This window comes from Coregonus lavaretus (genome assembly GCF_964263955.1).
Source record: "Coregonus lavaretus genome assembly, chromosome: 15".
NCBI classification, from domain to species: Eukaryota; Metazoa; Chordata; class Actinopteri; order Salmoniformes; family Salmonidae; genus Coregonus; species Coregonus lavaretus.
The window spans coordinates 24,805,831-24,819,141 of record NC_140002.1 but is presented as its reverse complement, the minus strand read 5'-3'; the positions used below and the strand labels follow the sequence as shown (position 1 = coordinate 24,819,141).

The 13,311-nt window shown below is 47.0% G+C and overlaps 1 protein-coding gene across 1 annotated transcript in view; it reads right to left on the bottom strand.

Annotated features, from left to right (window-relative positions):
• Window positions 1-249: 249 nt before the first annotated feature.
• The window catches only part of LOC311142492 (protein FAM222B-like), a 52,008-nt gene continuing 38,946 nt past the window's right edge, over window positions 250-13,311 (bottom strand). The window contains exons 2-3 of the mRNA XM_084178144.1: window positions 11,477-11,604; window positions 250-2,152 (exon numbers count right to left, since the gene is read on the bottom strand). Coding sequence (XP_084034270.1) covers window positions 324-2,152; window positions 11,477-11,558 — 1,911 coding nt within the window. The 5' untranslated portion in view covers window positions 11,559-11,604 and the 3' untranslated portion in view covers window positions 250-323. The remainder of the gene's footprint in view (window positions 2,153-11,476; window positions 11,605-13,311) is intronic.

Genomic DNA, 13,311 nt, shown 5'->3' with positions numbered 1-13,311 from the left:
AGGCACACTGATAGACAGGTAGGATGGGGAAAAGGTAGGGAATGATGACAATCACATACATTAGAAACGTTCCCTAGAGGGTGCCTAGTCAAAGCACTCATTTACAAAATCAATTGATCACTTGCAAGATTGACTCCAAGAAAAAGAAAGAAAGAAAAAGAAACACTGCTCTTTATTATATATTAATTTGTCCTCTTTTTAATGTTAGCGGTAATTTTTACTTAATTTATTAATTTAATTGTTTTCATATTTTTCCTTTCTTAAGACTAAAAGGATTTTGTTTTTGATAACTGCTGTGTAGACAAGACCGACCGTAGCTTATCTTATCTGTACCCTGGGTGCTGGATGTGATCGGTTCTGCCGTCCCCGGGGCCAACCTCGGGCCCCACCCTGTTCATGGGAGGCCTGTGCATCTTACCCATCAGCCCCAGATTGTGATCTCGGAAGCAGGGCGTCTGGAAGTCCCCACCCAAGTAATCTGCCGTATGCACCAGACTAGTCTGGCCGGAGGAGGAGGAGCCCGCGCCGGCCCTGTAATGGCCTCCCCCAGGGGGCCCACCACAGTCTAGGGTGGTGGCGCCCCCTGGGGGCCCACCATGGAATGGCATGGACAGGTCCTGAGACCCGGAGCTGTCGCTGTTGGGCGTTGGCAGGATACTGCTGTTCCACACAGCGTGTGGCTGGAAATAGTGGCCACCGCTGGTGTAGTGGGCCAGTGGACCCCCAGGCATGCCATTGTTGTTGTTGTTGTTGACGGGGGGAGAGGGGGTGGGCTTCTCTATAGGAGGCTTCAGGCTGTATGGCTGGCCCACACACAGCTCCGGGGGGTAGCCCATGTGGGAGGGGTGCTTGCAGGGGTGGCCCCCGCCATCCTGCTGCATGTGCTGTAGATGAGCCAACTGCTGCTGGTTCCAGCGCATCTGCTGTTGGTGATTATGGTGGTGGTGTTGTTGTTGTTGTTGTTGTTGTTGTTGTTGTTGTTGTTGTTGATGCTGTTGTTGATGCTGTTGTTCTTGATGCTGCTGTTGTAAATGCTGTTGGTGCTGCTGCTGCTGTTTGATATCATTGTGGTAAACAGGCATCCTGTTAATGGCAGCCATGTTGTTTTGGGGGTGAGAGGGGGCAGCAGCCTTGTTCGCGGGGCACATGATGCAGTTGGGGTGAGGGGGCAGCCCGGGGGGACAGACATTGGGGTGTGGGTGGGGGTGGCTGTGCAAGGACAACCTGGAGCTGGCGTTGATGAGGAGGTTGCGGCTGATGGGGCTGGGGTTGGCGATCTGGCCCTCGCACATGGAGGTGGCTCCAGCCCCCTGGGCCCGGGATTGGCAGAACTGGTTGATCTGGTGCATGATGCTGCTCAGGTCTGGCTGGCGGCCCTGGTTCAGGCCGGCGGCCATGGACAGAGGAATTGTTGAGGTAGAGACGGTCACGTTAGGCGGCGCATCAGCGTCTGGCAGCTTCCGGCCCCCCTGCAGGCTGGGAGGAGGCTGCCCCTGCTGCTGAACGTTCTGTTGCTGCTGCTGTTGGAGCAGGAGGGTGGAGCCAGAGGGAGGCTGGGGGTGGCCCAGGGCTGGGGGGTGGGACAGAGTCTGGGGCCTGGGCAGACTCTGCTCTGGGTGCTGCTGGGGCATGGGGTGTGGGTGTCTGAGGACCTGGCACTGACCCTGCTGCTGGGGGTGAGTCTGTTGTAGAGTCTGAGGGTGAGTCTGGCTCCCAGGGTGAGGGTGATGGCTCTGCCGGGGCATGCCCTGGCCCTGGCCTTGGGAAGGGGGGTGGTGGAGGTTTAAAGTGCTGGCAGAGGCCGCTGCTGCGTATGGTCCTCCGGGGCCAGGGGGGTTCATGATGACCTCGGAGGGGTGCAGGCGTACCCGGCTGCCATCAAAGTCTTTGAGGATGCCCTTGATGACGGGCATCTTGATGATGGCAAGGAGGCCGGCCTTGGCGCTAGCCTGAGAGGGGGGGTAGGGGCTATAGCGCTGGCCTGAAGTATCCAGCCCGTTGACTGTGCGGCGCACGTGGTTCCTCTGGGGGACCTTGACGCTGTTGGGGAAGATCTTAATGGTCAGGGGGTTGTTGGCAACCTTCTTAGCATAAGCATCCAATTCTGCAGGTGTTGGATATTGAGCAGATCTCATCCTCTGTGTAGTGTCCCCTGGGGTGATAGACAGAGACAGAGACAGAGGGGTGGAGGGGAGAAGGTGAGAGGGGGGAAGGACAAAGAGAAAGAGGGGAAGCGAGAGAGAAACGCGTTAACGCAGGTAAAAAGTAAAATGACAGGTTTCCCATCAGAAGAGCAGATGTGTGGTAATCTGAACTGAGGTTCTAAGGTTCTCTTCTGAGAAGAACAGAACCTGACTGACTTCAACAACATTATCACATTCCAAATCTCTGCGCTTCCCCTAACAGCACAGTGCTCTCATCTCATGGGGACACAACAGAAGCAGAGTCCCAAATGGCACCCTATTCCCATTATAGTGCACTACTTTTGGTCAAAAGCAGTGCAGTATATAGGGAATAAGGTGCCATTTTGGATACATACAGGGAGTTCTTGCCTGGATTCCCCTGCAAGCAAGCAACACATTCCATTCCTATTCCTATTCTGAAGTGCCATAGTAGGGGTAAGGGCTGTCAGTCATTCAGACAGTAGCAGAGAGGTCAGTAGCTTCTGGCCACGATGGGGCCATACTCAAACTTTTGCTTAGACCCGAGGTTGATACCAGTGGTCTAAAATGGCCAGCTGCTAGCTTTTCTCATAGGCCAACCTGGCACAATTAGCCACTATGCTGAGGACGACCAGCTGAGCACATAATTACATCTGGTAACAGATTCCATATCAGCCAATTAAAATCGTTAAACGTAGTTGGACTTGATCTAACACTTTTTCAAAAAAGCGTCCTTACCAGAAGTCCACCGGCACGTTCTGATAATCAAACTAACTATCACAAGTTGTAACATGACTGCACAAATAGCTCAGAGTGTAGAGTGCCGAGTTCTTGACAATTGCTGCAACTTGCGGCGTAGGTTCGAGTCCCCCACCGGATCAATTTTTTTCTTCCTTTTAAATATATAATTATATTTATTGTGTTCGTGTGCTGAAAAAGGAAGTACAGTCAACACCTTGAAAATGAAGGAGGCAGAGTGGCAAAGACAGGCAGAGAGAGTGTGGAGCAGCTCCATGACAGCAGACAGTAATCACACAGCGTCTCTGATCTCAGGAACACCACTGAGCCCTCTGACTGAGACATTTGTTTAAGCTGCTAAGCACCTCACTGGCTATATTTAACAATGCCCCAGTGTGTGTGCCGATGCTGTAGTGTGTGTGTGTGTGTGTCGTGTGTGTGTTTAGCATGTGCTAATGTGATTGCGTGTTTCAGTCTTGCAAACTGCTCTGCCTGCTGATGGCAGGCTCATTAATACAGGGGTCTGGGCCAGGCATTTGAGCTCAACACTCTCAATCATTGGCTGCTTAATTCCTGCTTCTGACTTAATGCCTGGGTAAGCAAACAGAGCACAGACACAACCGCAGCGCCTGCCCAGCCAGCCAGTCCCACCTTTGCAACTTTTGTTGCAGAGATGACTAATGACCTCCAAGAGCCATCTCTCCCTTCAATGACAGGAAGATCTAATCTAATCTAATCAAGATGTCCAATTTATCTAAACTGTACAATACTGTGCATGAGCGTGCATTGTGCATGTGGCTACGGGCACATCTGTGTGATCTCCAGCTGAAGAGATCCTCAGAGAGAGGAGAGACGGATAGCAAAACTACTGCACACTCAGTAAGACACAGGTTTTTATTCAAACTACTGTTTTCACCAAACAAGATTTAAACAGTAAGGAAGCCAAAGGCTCACGCTGTTTTAAATGAAAAATGTTTCGCACACTAGCAGGATATTGAATCTGAGACATCAGTGCCATACAGCAATGACAATTAAGGCCTCCTCGTCCCTTTTTCAATTTCACACTGCTCTCCCTCTCTGAGCGTTTCATAATGACAAGACAAGAGAGACTTAATTTAAACAGCAAGAGACTCGTAATGCTGACAGAGAGAATGTAGTCGTCATCTACTTCAGATCTCAGTATCTTCCCATGCAGCCCCTTCGGTAAAGTAGCTACTGAGAGAGTAAAATTGTTCTGCCTGCTCCATTTGTTGTACTTCGCTCTTATCTCTACATGCTTCCTTCTCTTCTCTGTTCTGTGGAGGAACCAGGGGGCCATTTCCACTTTCCAGGCACTTGAGCTGCTGAGGTTGACTGTCTCTCAACAGGCTCTGACTCAGTCTGACGACAAGCTGTTTCTGTGTGTTCCAGTGTGTACTTGACCCACTCCTCTCCTCTGCTCAGACAGCCCTTAACATTTCACAGCTATTGTGTGTGTGTGTTCATCTATTTAACATCTCTCCTCAGTCTCTCTCCCCAATGATAAATAAAGATGCTGCCTGGCCTGGACTCTAACAGCAACCTGCTAGCTCGTAACTTTACATGACTCTCCCTTGTACACACACGCACAGAGGAAAAGGATGGGAGGGGAAGAAACCACTACTAAAGGACACCAATAAGAAGAAGATACTTGCTTGGGCCAAGAAACATGAGCAATGGAAATTAGACCGGTGGAAATTTGTCCTTTGGTCTGATGAGTCCAAATGTGAGATATTTGGTTCCAACCGCCGTGGCTTTGTGAGACACGGTGTGGGTGAACGGATGATCTCAGCATGTGTATTTCCCACCGTAAAGCATGGAGGAGGAGGTGTTATGGTTGGGGTGCTTTGCTGGTGACACGGTCTGTGATTTATTTAGAATTCAAAGGCACAATAAACCAGCTTGGCTACCACAGCATTCTGCAGCGATACGCCATCCCATCTAGTTTGGGCTTAGTGGGCCTATCATTTGTTTTCAACAGGACAATGACCCAACACACCTCCAGGCTGTGTAAGGGCTATTTTTACCAAGAAGGAGAGTGATGGAGTGCTGCATCAGATGACATGACCTCCACAATCCCCCGACCTCAACCCAATTGAGATGGTTTGGGATGAGTTGGACCACAGAGTGAAGGAAAAGCAGCCAACAAATGCTCAGAATATGTGGGAACTCCTTCAAGAATGTTGAAAAAGCATTCCAGGTGAAGCTGGTTGAGAGAATGCCAAGAGTGTGCAAAGCTGTCATCAAGGCAAAGGGTGGCTATTTGAAGAACCTCAAATATAAAATATATTTTGATTTGTTTAACACTTGTTTGGTTACTACATGATTCCATATGTGTTATTTCATAGTTTTTATGTCTTCACTATTATTCTACAATGTAGAAAATAGTAAAAATAAAGAAAAACCCTGGAATGAGTAGGTGTGTCCAAACTTTTGACTGGTACTGTAAGTATTCAGACCCTTTGCTATGAGACTCGAAATTGAGCTCAGGTGCATCCTGTTTCCATTGATCATCCTTGAGATGTTTCTACAACTTAAAGTCCACATGTGGTAAATTCAATTGATTGGACATGATTTGGAAAGGCACACACCTGTATATACAGTTGAAGTTGGAAGTTTACATACACCTTAGCCAAATACATTTAAACTCAGTTTTTCACAATTCCTGACATTTAATCCTAGTAAGAAATTCCTTGTCTTAGGTCAGTTAGGATCACCACTTTATTTTAAGAATGTGAAATGTCAGAATAATAGTAGAGACAATGATATATTTCAGCTTTTATTTCTTTCATCACATTCCCAGTGGGTCAGAAGTTTACATACACTCAATTAGTATTTGGGAGCTTTGCCTTTAAATTGTTTAACTTGGGTCAAATGTTTCGGGTAGCCTTCCACAAGCTTCCCACAATAAGTTGGGTGAATTTGTACCCGTTTCCTCCAGCATCTTCACAAGGTCCTTTGCAGTTGTTCTGGGATTGATTTGCACTTTTCGCACCAAAGTACGTTAATCTCTAGGAGACAGAACGTGTCTCCTTCCTGAGCGGTATGACGGCTGCGTGGTCCCATGGTGTTTATACTTGCGTACTATTGTTTGTACAGATGAACGTTGTACCTTCAGGCGGATGAACCAGACCTGTGGAGGTATACAATTTTTTTGCTGAGGTCTTGGCTGATTTCTTTTGATTTTCCCATGATGTCAAGCAAAGAGGCACTGAGTTTGAAGGTAGGCCTTGAAATACATCCACAGGTACACCTCCAATTGACTCAAAGTATGTCAATTAGCCTATCAGAAGCTTCTAAAGCCATGACATCCCTTTCTGGAATTTTCCAAGCTGTTTAAAGGCACAGTCAACTTAGTGTATGTAAACTTCTGACCCACTGGAATTGTGATACAGTGAATTATAAGTGAAATATCGGTCTGTAAACAATTGTTGGAAAAATTACTAGTGTCATGCACAAAGTAGATGTCCTAACCGACTTGCCAAAACTATAGTTTGTTAACAAGACATTTGTGGAGTGGTTGAAAAACGAGTGTATGTAAACTTCCGACTTCAACTGTATAAGGTCCCACAGTTGACAGTGCTTATCAGAGCAAAAACCAAGCCATGAGATCGAAGGAATTGTCCGTAGAGCTCTGAGACAGGATTGTGTCGAAGCACAGATCTGGGGAAGGGTGCCAAAAAGATTCTGCTGCATTGAAGGTCAAAGAACACAGTGGCCTCCATCATTCTTAAACTGAAAAAGTTTGGAACCACCAAGACTCTTCCTAGAGCTGGCCACCCGGCCAAACTGACCAATTGGGGGAGAAGGGCCTTGGTCAGGGAGGTGACCAAGAACCCGATGGTCTCTCTGACAGAGCTCCAGAGTTCCTCTGTGGAGATGGGAGAACCTTCCAGAAGACCAACCATCTCTGCAGCACTCCACCAATCAGGCCTTTATGGTAGAGTGGCCAGACGGAAGCCACTCCTCAGTAAAAAGGCACATGACAGCCCGCTTGGACTTTGCCAAAAGGCACCTAAAGACTCTCAGACCATGAGAAACAAGATTATCTGGTCTGATGAAACCAAGATTGAACTCGTCACGTCTGGAGGAAACCTGGCACCATCCCTACAGTGAAGCACGGTGGTGGCAGCATCATGCTGTGGGGATGTTTTTCAGCGGCAGGGACTGGGAGACTAGTCAGGATCGAGGGAAAGATGAACGGAGCCAAGTACAGAGAGATCCTTGATGAAAGCCTGCTCCAGAGTGCTCAGGACCTCAGACTGGGGCAAAGGTTCACCTTCCAACAGGACAACGACCCTAGGCACACAGCCAAGACAACGCAGGAGTGGCTTCAGGACAAGTCTCTGAATGTCCTTGAGTGTACCCAGCCAGACCTGGACTTGAACCTGATCTAACATCTTTGGAGAGACCTGAAAATAGCTGTGCAGCGACGCTCCCCATCCAACCTGACAGAGCTTGAGAGGATCTGCAGAGAAGAATGGGAGAAACTCCCCTAATACAGGGGTGCCAAGCTTGTAGCATCATACCGAAGAAGACTCGAGGCTGTAATCGCTGCCAAAGGTGCTTCAACAAAGTACTGAGTGAAGGGTCTGAATACTTATGCAAATATGATATTTCCGTTTTTAATAAATTTGCGAAACTTTCTAAAAACCTGTTTTTGCTTTGTCACTATGGGGTATTGTGTGTAGATTAATGAGGGGGAAAAAACACTTTAATCCATTTTAGAATAAGGCTGTAACTTAACAAAATGTCAAGGGGTGTGAATACTTTCCGAATGCACTGTACACTAGAGCTGGGATGATAAACAGAACATTTTGCTTTATTTTTAAACCAACATTTTGCTTACAATGACCATAATCCATTGCGCACCTACTTGTCCAGTTTGTGTCTTTCTTTTACGCTTGCTATGTTAGGTTGGTGTGGGGCAGACATGGAGGGAGACAGAAGAATGCGCGATCAAGCGGGATAAGAGAGCAGTTGCTTCGTGAGGTATCTCTACCTGAAAATACATGATCTAAGTGATTGATAGTTGGTATTCAGCAGTCATAAAAGTATGCCTTATTTACTTTGAAGAACTACTAAATAGTGAATTTGTCAGACAGAATAGGCAGCAGCTCTAGCGATGAGATGACTTGAAATGAAATAAAGTCATCAAATAAAACAAATGTAATATTTTATTAAAGTAAAGTAATGTGAATACATGATGGTTAAGTGATAAGCTGCAATGGGCAGTCACTACCATCATGGGACTTTTGTTAATTGTTTTATTGTGCGGTTACAGCATTCTGCCCACATAATGCATAGTGCATTTAATGTTTAAAAAAAGATTGAAACCAAAATCTGTGAAAAATAAATACTGGAACCGAAACCGACCTCAAGAAGCACTAATCGCTCAGCACTACTATCTAGCAACAATATCATTTAGGGTTAGCAATCTAGCGAATGTGTTTTGAGTTCCCACTTCCTCATGTGGTGAATTATGTAGCATATAGCCTAAGCCAATATGCACAATAAAGATGCAGGCAAATTAATCTCTAAAGAGCCTAAAATAAATCTGCCCATTCTGAATCCTATTTTGACATGCTGCACATCAAAATATCCATCATGCAGTCCCTGAACATGTCAGATGAAATAGCAAACTTATTGAATGTCTTACTTGGCACTGGAAAAGTCAGTCTAGAGCCCTGCCACTAATTGAAAGTAACTGCGCATAATTCTTTTTATTTCTCTTTAGAGCAAAATGGGTTAATTTATAACTTTTTGTTCATACCGCCCTGCTCTACTCTACACCTAGCTCCTTTCCATGAGAATTTCTTAAGATATTTAATACGTATTCCCCTTACCACTGATGACACTCCTCACCTTGGGGGAAAAAAATTACAGTCCCAAGTCCAGTCTTTACTGTCAAAAATGATGTCAGAGAGACAATGTGTTCTGTGGCATGTATCGACAGCCTGGAGATAGATGGCCTGCTACATCACTAAAGAACCCTTGTTAGACCAATTAGGGCCCTGAAGACAGGATCCTGTGGCTCTGTGTGACCAACCAGGGCCCTGTAGCCAGGACCCTGTGGCTCTGTGTGACCAACCAGGGCCCTGTAGCCAGGATCCTGTGGCTCTGTGTGACCAACCAGGGCCCTGTAGACAGGACATTGTGGCTCTGTGTGACAGTCCCTATTCTATGGGACAGATGCCTTAAGGCGTCAGCATGCTTCAGTTGGGCTGGCGCCTAGCCGAGAACTAAACGAGTGTGCTCGCATACTCCCTTAAAAGACCTTCGCTTGAAAAACTAGAACAAAGCAACAATAGTACTGTTTGTCCATTTTGAGATGCCGTAGCCAGTATACACTTCCGAAAAATAGTCAGAATTAATCTAAGATAACTCAAGAAATATGTCATTAATTTTGACGTTTTTGCAGAGGAGATCTTAGATGTAAAAGATGTTTGGTGCAGTATTTCTCAATGAACAACTGTGCATGAAAACGAGTTGTCTCTCGTTGATGACGGACTTTCTTGAAGAATCCCTACTGTTGACCGATCACGACGAAGGGGCATAGACTTCGTCTACCGACTTCGGCATGTCTCGAGAAAACGTTTTGTGTGTCCAAACAGCTGAAAAAAACCTTACCCATGTCCAAAACGAACAACAACGTCATCTAATATATGCACAAACTGTTTCGGAAGGGAAACATGTGGATGCCTTTAAACACACAAACAGCTCTCGGTTCCAGATATCGTCATGGGAGCAGCTCCATAGGGAGCTCTGAGCAGGGAAAGAGGCAGAAGGACAAGGGGAGAAAACATATTTTTCTGTTGTTGTTTGAAAGGGGTGGTCTGAAGACAGAATAAACCCCTAATGAAATATCTCAGTTGGATTTTGATGTTACAACGCCTTCCTTATCATTGCTTTCAAGCCTAGCAGATGAAAAGGAAGGGGATTCTTGTGTGAGAAAATAATGAACAAGAACTAGTTTAGCGAGAAAGAGAACAATTCCACATCTACATTTCCTTCAGAATAGCCCCTGTTCGAGTGATATATGCCCAATCAACAAAATGGATCACACCAGACTATCAGGGAGAACAACAAATCAAACTTTTACTTTCAGCCCTACTACTTTGATGTGCATCACAGAACACAGCAGCAGTGCAGCAGGTGACAGACATAAAAAGGCCCACTGAGATTTACATTATTTTGCTGTTTTTCGAATTACGGAGTGGACCTTTTCAGAACCAAGCTTGTTCCACTGTACTCTGTCACATGCCTTCTTGCAAGAGGAGAGGAGATGGAACAAAACAACATGGCGGACGTTGGCACTTAGCGAGACTCCCCCTCGCTCGACACTGCTGTGCTCCTGGGGGTAGGCTGATTACAGTGATTCTGAAATTACAGTCTTGATGAGCCATAGAGACGGAGTGAGACAGAGAGCGTTTTATAACACACAAAACTGCTGCGGAACTAGGTCAGACTGGGGCTGGGAGCGAAAGAGATTCCTCCAAGTATGAGGGGACATTCTCTAGAAATCTCTGAGCCTCAGGGAGAGGGGGAGATGTGGGAATCTAAATTAAGCTGTCTGTTGGGGTGGCTATGCCCTGGGCTGGGTGGGTCTGATCAATAATGTACATGACTGATTCAGAGGGGTTGGTTTAAATGCGGAAGACACATATCAGTTGAATGCATTCAGTTGTACAACTGACTAGGTATCCCCTTTCCTTTCCTTTATGATAATGTCATTTACAAGGTCCTGGATAGGAGATTTGAGAAGCTTTCTACAGGACTTTGCACCAGTTCTGAGGGACCAAAAAGACTGGGAAAGACATGCATGGGTGTCCATTGTTCAACACAACATGTATGTCCTGTTACTCCCATTAGGTTGTACATGTTGGGCACTGTAACCATTATGTGATAGTAAACCATAGTAATCTCAGAAATGAATTCAGTACCGGCAAACACCGAAACGATTTACGACTATTGACTGACACATAATAATCCATAAGGTGTATGTGTATATGAGAGATATGTCACCTGTTCAGTACCTCACCCCAGGGGAGAGAGGGAGGGGTGGGGGTTTTGTGGTGTCACATGGAGACAGGTGAGACTGCTTGAGAGAAGGGCGTGTTGTTCACACACAAACACAAACATCCTGCTCAGTGTGCTGGTGGCTGGCTGTTGACTGGCTGCCTGGTCCGCCTCGTTTCTCATCCTAACGAGATTGGCTTCCTCATTATCACCGGAACGCATCCCAGTGGGAGACAGGTCTTTAGGGGGGAGGACAGGGAGGATGGGTGAGAGAGGGAGGGAGGCGAGCGCAGAACTTTCCCAAGCAAGTTATTAGTGCAGACTCATCCCCTGACTTCTCCTTGAATTGTGATCTATTGTATTGGAGCACAACACTTTTTCTTTCTCAGTCGTCTCTTTTGGTTTTGACACAAGGCTGTTAGAGAGAACCAGGCCAGCACTCAGCAGCTCTGTTCATCTGATGTGGGGTGGGCAGCAGGATTTTAGCAACCTGGTGTGTGTGTTCTGTGTGTGTAGGAGAGTAGAGTAGAGACACTTACATTTCTGAAGTCCAGTGTTCATCTGCGTGTGGGAGAGAAGCTGGAGGGAGAGGTCACCTGGCCCTGGCAGACAGGCCAGCATTTCACACAGACACTAATGCAACATGGGACACTGGGTCCTCCTCACACTGCAGAGGGAGATAGAGAGGGGGGGGGGGAAGAGGTCAGACATAGCTGCAGGGCCACATATGCTACATGGCGATACTACAGTAATAGTATAGAGCAGCACAGGGATGGCTAATAGAACCCTCGGTCCCCTGGGGGGGGAAGGTTCAGGGAGGACACATAGTTACCATTCAATTAGAAAGTGTTTCACACCTGGAGCATCAGGTAAAGGTGACATTTGATGTGAATAACAACTCCAATTAAAACATCAAACAGCTAGTGGTAAAACGTGGGGCTGATTCTGCCAACAGGCATTGGCAGCTTTAAAATTACTCTCTCACAGTCACACACCGTGTGTTAGTTAGGTGGTACGACCCTGCAGCTACCTGTGCATTGCCTCTACAAGACCTTGGCAGGAGGAATAGGTTACCCTTATATGAATGTGTGTGTGTGGTGCACTCCACTCAAAGAACCGACTCCAGAGAGCAGTAGTAGAAACATGGCAGTAAGTACCAGATCAATACTACGGTCCCCAACCAGGCCTCAAGAGGATAGCACTACAACATGTGTAGCGGTACATTTAGGGGACATCAAACAAAGTACAGTAATAGAGACCCAACCGTATGAAAAAAATTAATAACAAGGTACTTTGAATAGTGAGGCTGTGTGTGTGTGTGAGAGAGGTTGCCACCGAGTACCATAATCGGAGGTAACAGCAGCAGCAGAGAGAGAACAGCTTTAATTGAAGTCTGCTTCACTTACAGTATTCAAAACACCACAGATGCTTGCTTAATCAGCACGGAAGGACAGTCAGGGAGCAAATTAAGTCGACAGAGTGCGTTGCCCTGTGCCCTTCTCCTTTGCTGCCATGTGGCATCTGAACAAACACTGGAGCACAGACAAAAACCACACACACACCGCGTTGTTATGAGGGAGGCAATTACCCACCAACAACCTTGGCATGGCCGTCTGCCGCAGGGTGGCGGCTTAAAAGCGCCTGTCCCCCGTAGAGGGGGGAGAGAAAGGGGAAGGGAGAGGAGGGGGGTGAGATGAACTCTTTTAAAACACAGGCGCTGAAAAAGGTCAGGATGACAGCTCTTTTAAAACCTCCCAGCGAGGGGAAAGAAAACAAGCCTTAATGAAGCTGGCAGTTACACAGAGAGAGATACCCGAGTTGGAGCTGTCTGTGCTGCACCTTGGGGTCTGGGTGGGGGGGGTATGGGGTCGGGGAGGGGGGCAGCTTGGGGAGGACAGTTGGGGGCTGTGGAGGGGGTGGAAGGGTGGCATGACGGGGGGAGAGGGTGGTAGAAGGAGTGCCCTCTCTCTTACCAGCAGACAGATCTAAGGATTTGCTGCTGTTCCATTCTGTGCGGCCAGGGTGATGTGGCGAATTTCAGTGCCGGTCTTAAAACCGCAAGGGAGATTTTCCGCTTTTTCTCTCTCCATTCATCTTAGTGCCAACGTTTCTCGATAAGGATTACAATAATGTTTTCAAGAACACAAAGGCATTGGGGTGGAGGTAGTCAACCTCACATTAAATGCAGACGTGTAGAATTTAGATAGACGAGGAAGGGAGGGTTACCAGTCAAAGCAAGATCCCAACTTTCGATTGGTTTGTTTTATACACACCCAGAGGCATCTAACATACACACAATCCTCCTCCCCCACAGCGCCCCTGAATGTCAGAAAACTGGGGAGCGCAGCAGCAAAGGTCAGCCTACGGTAATGCT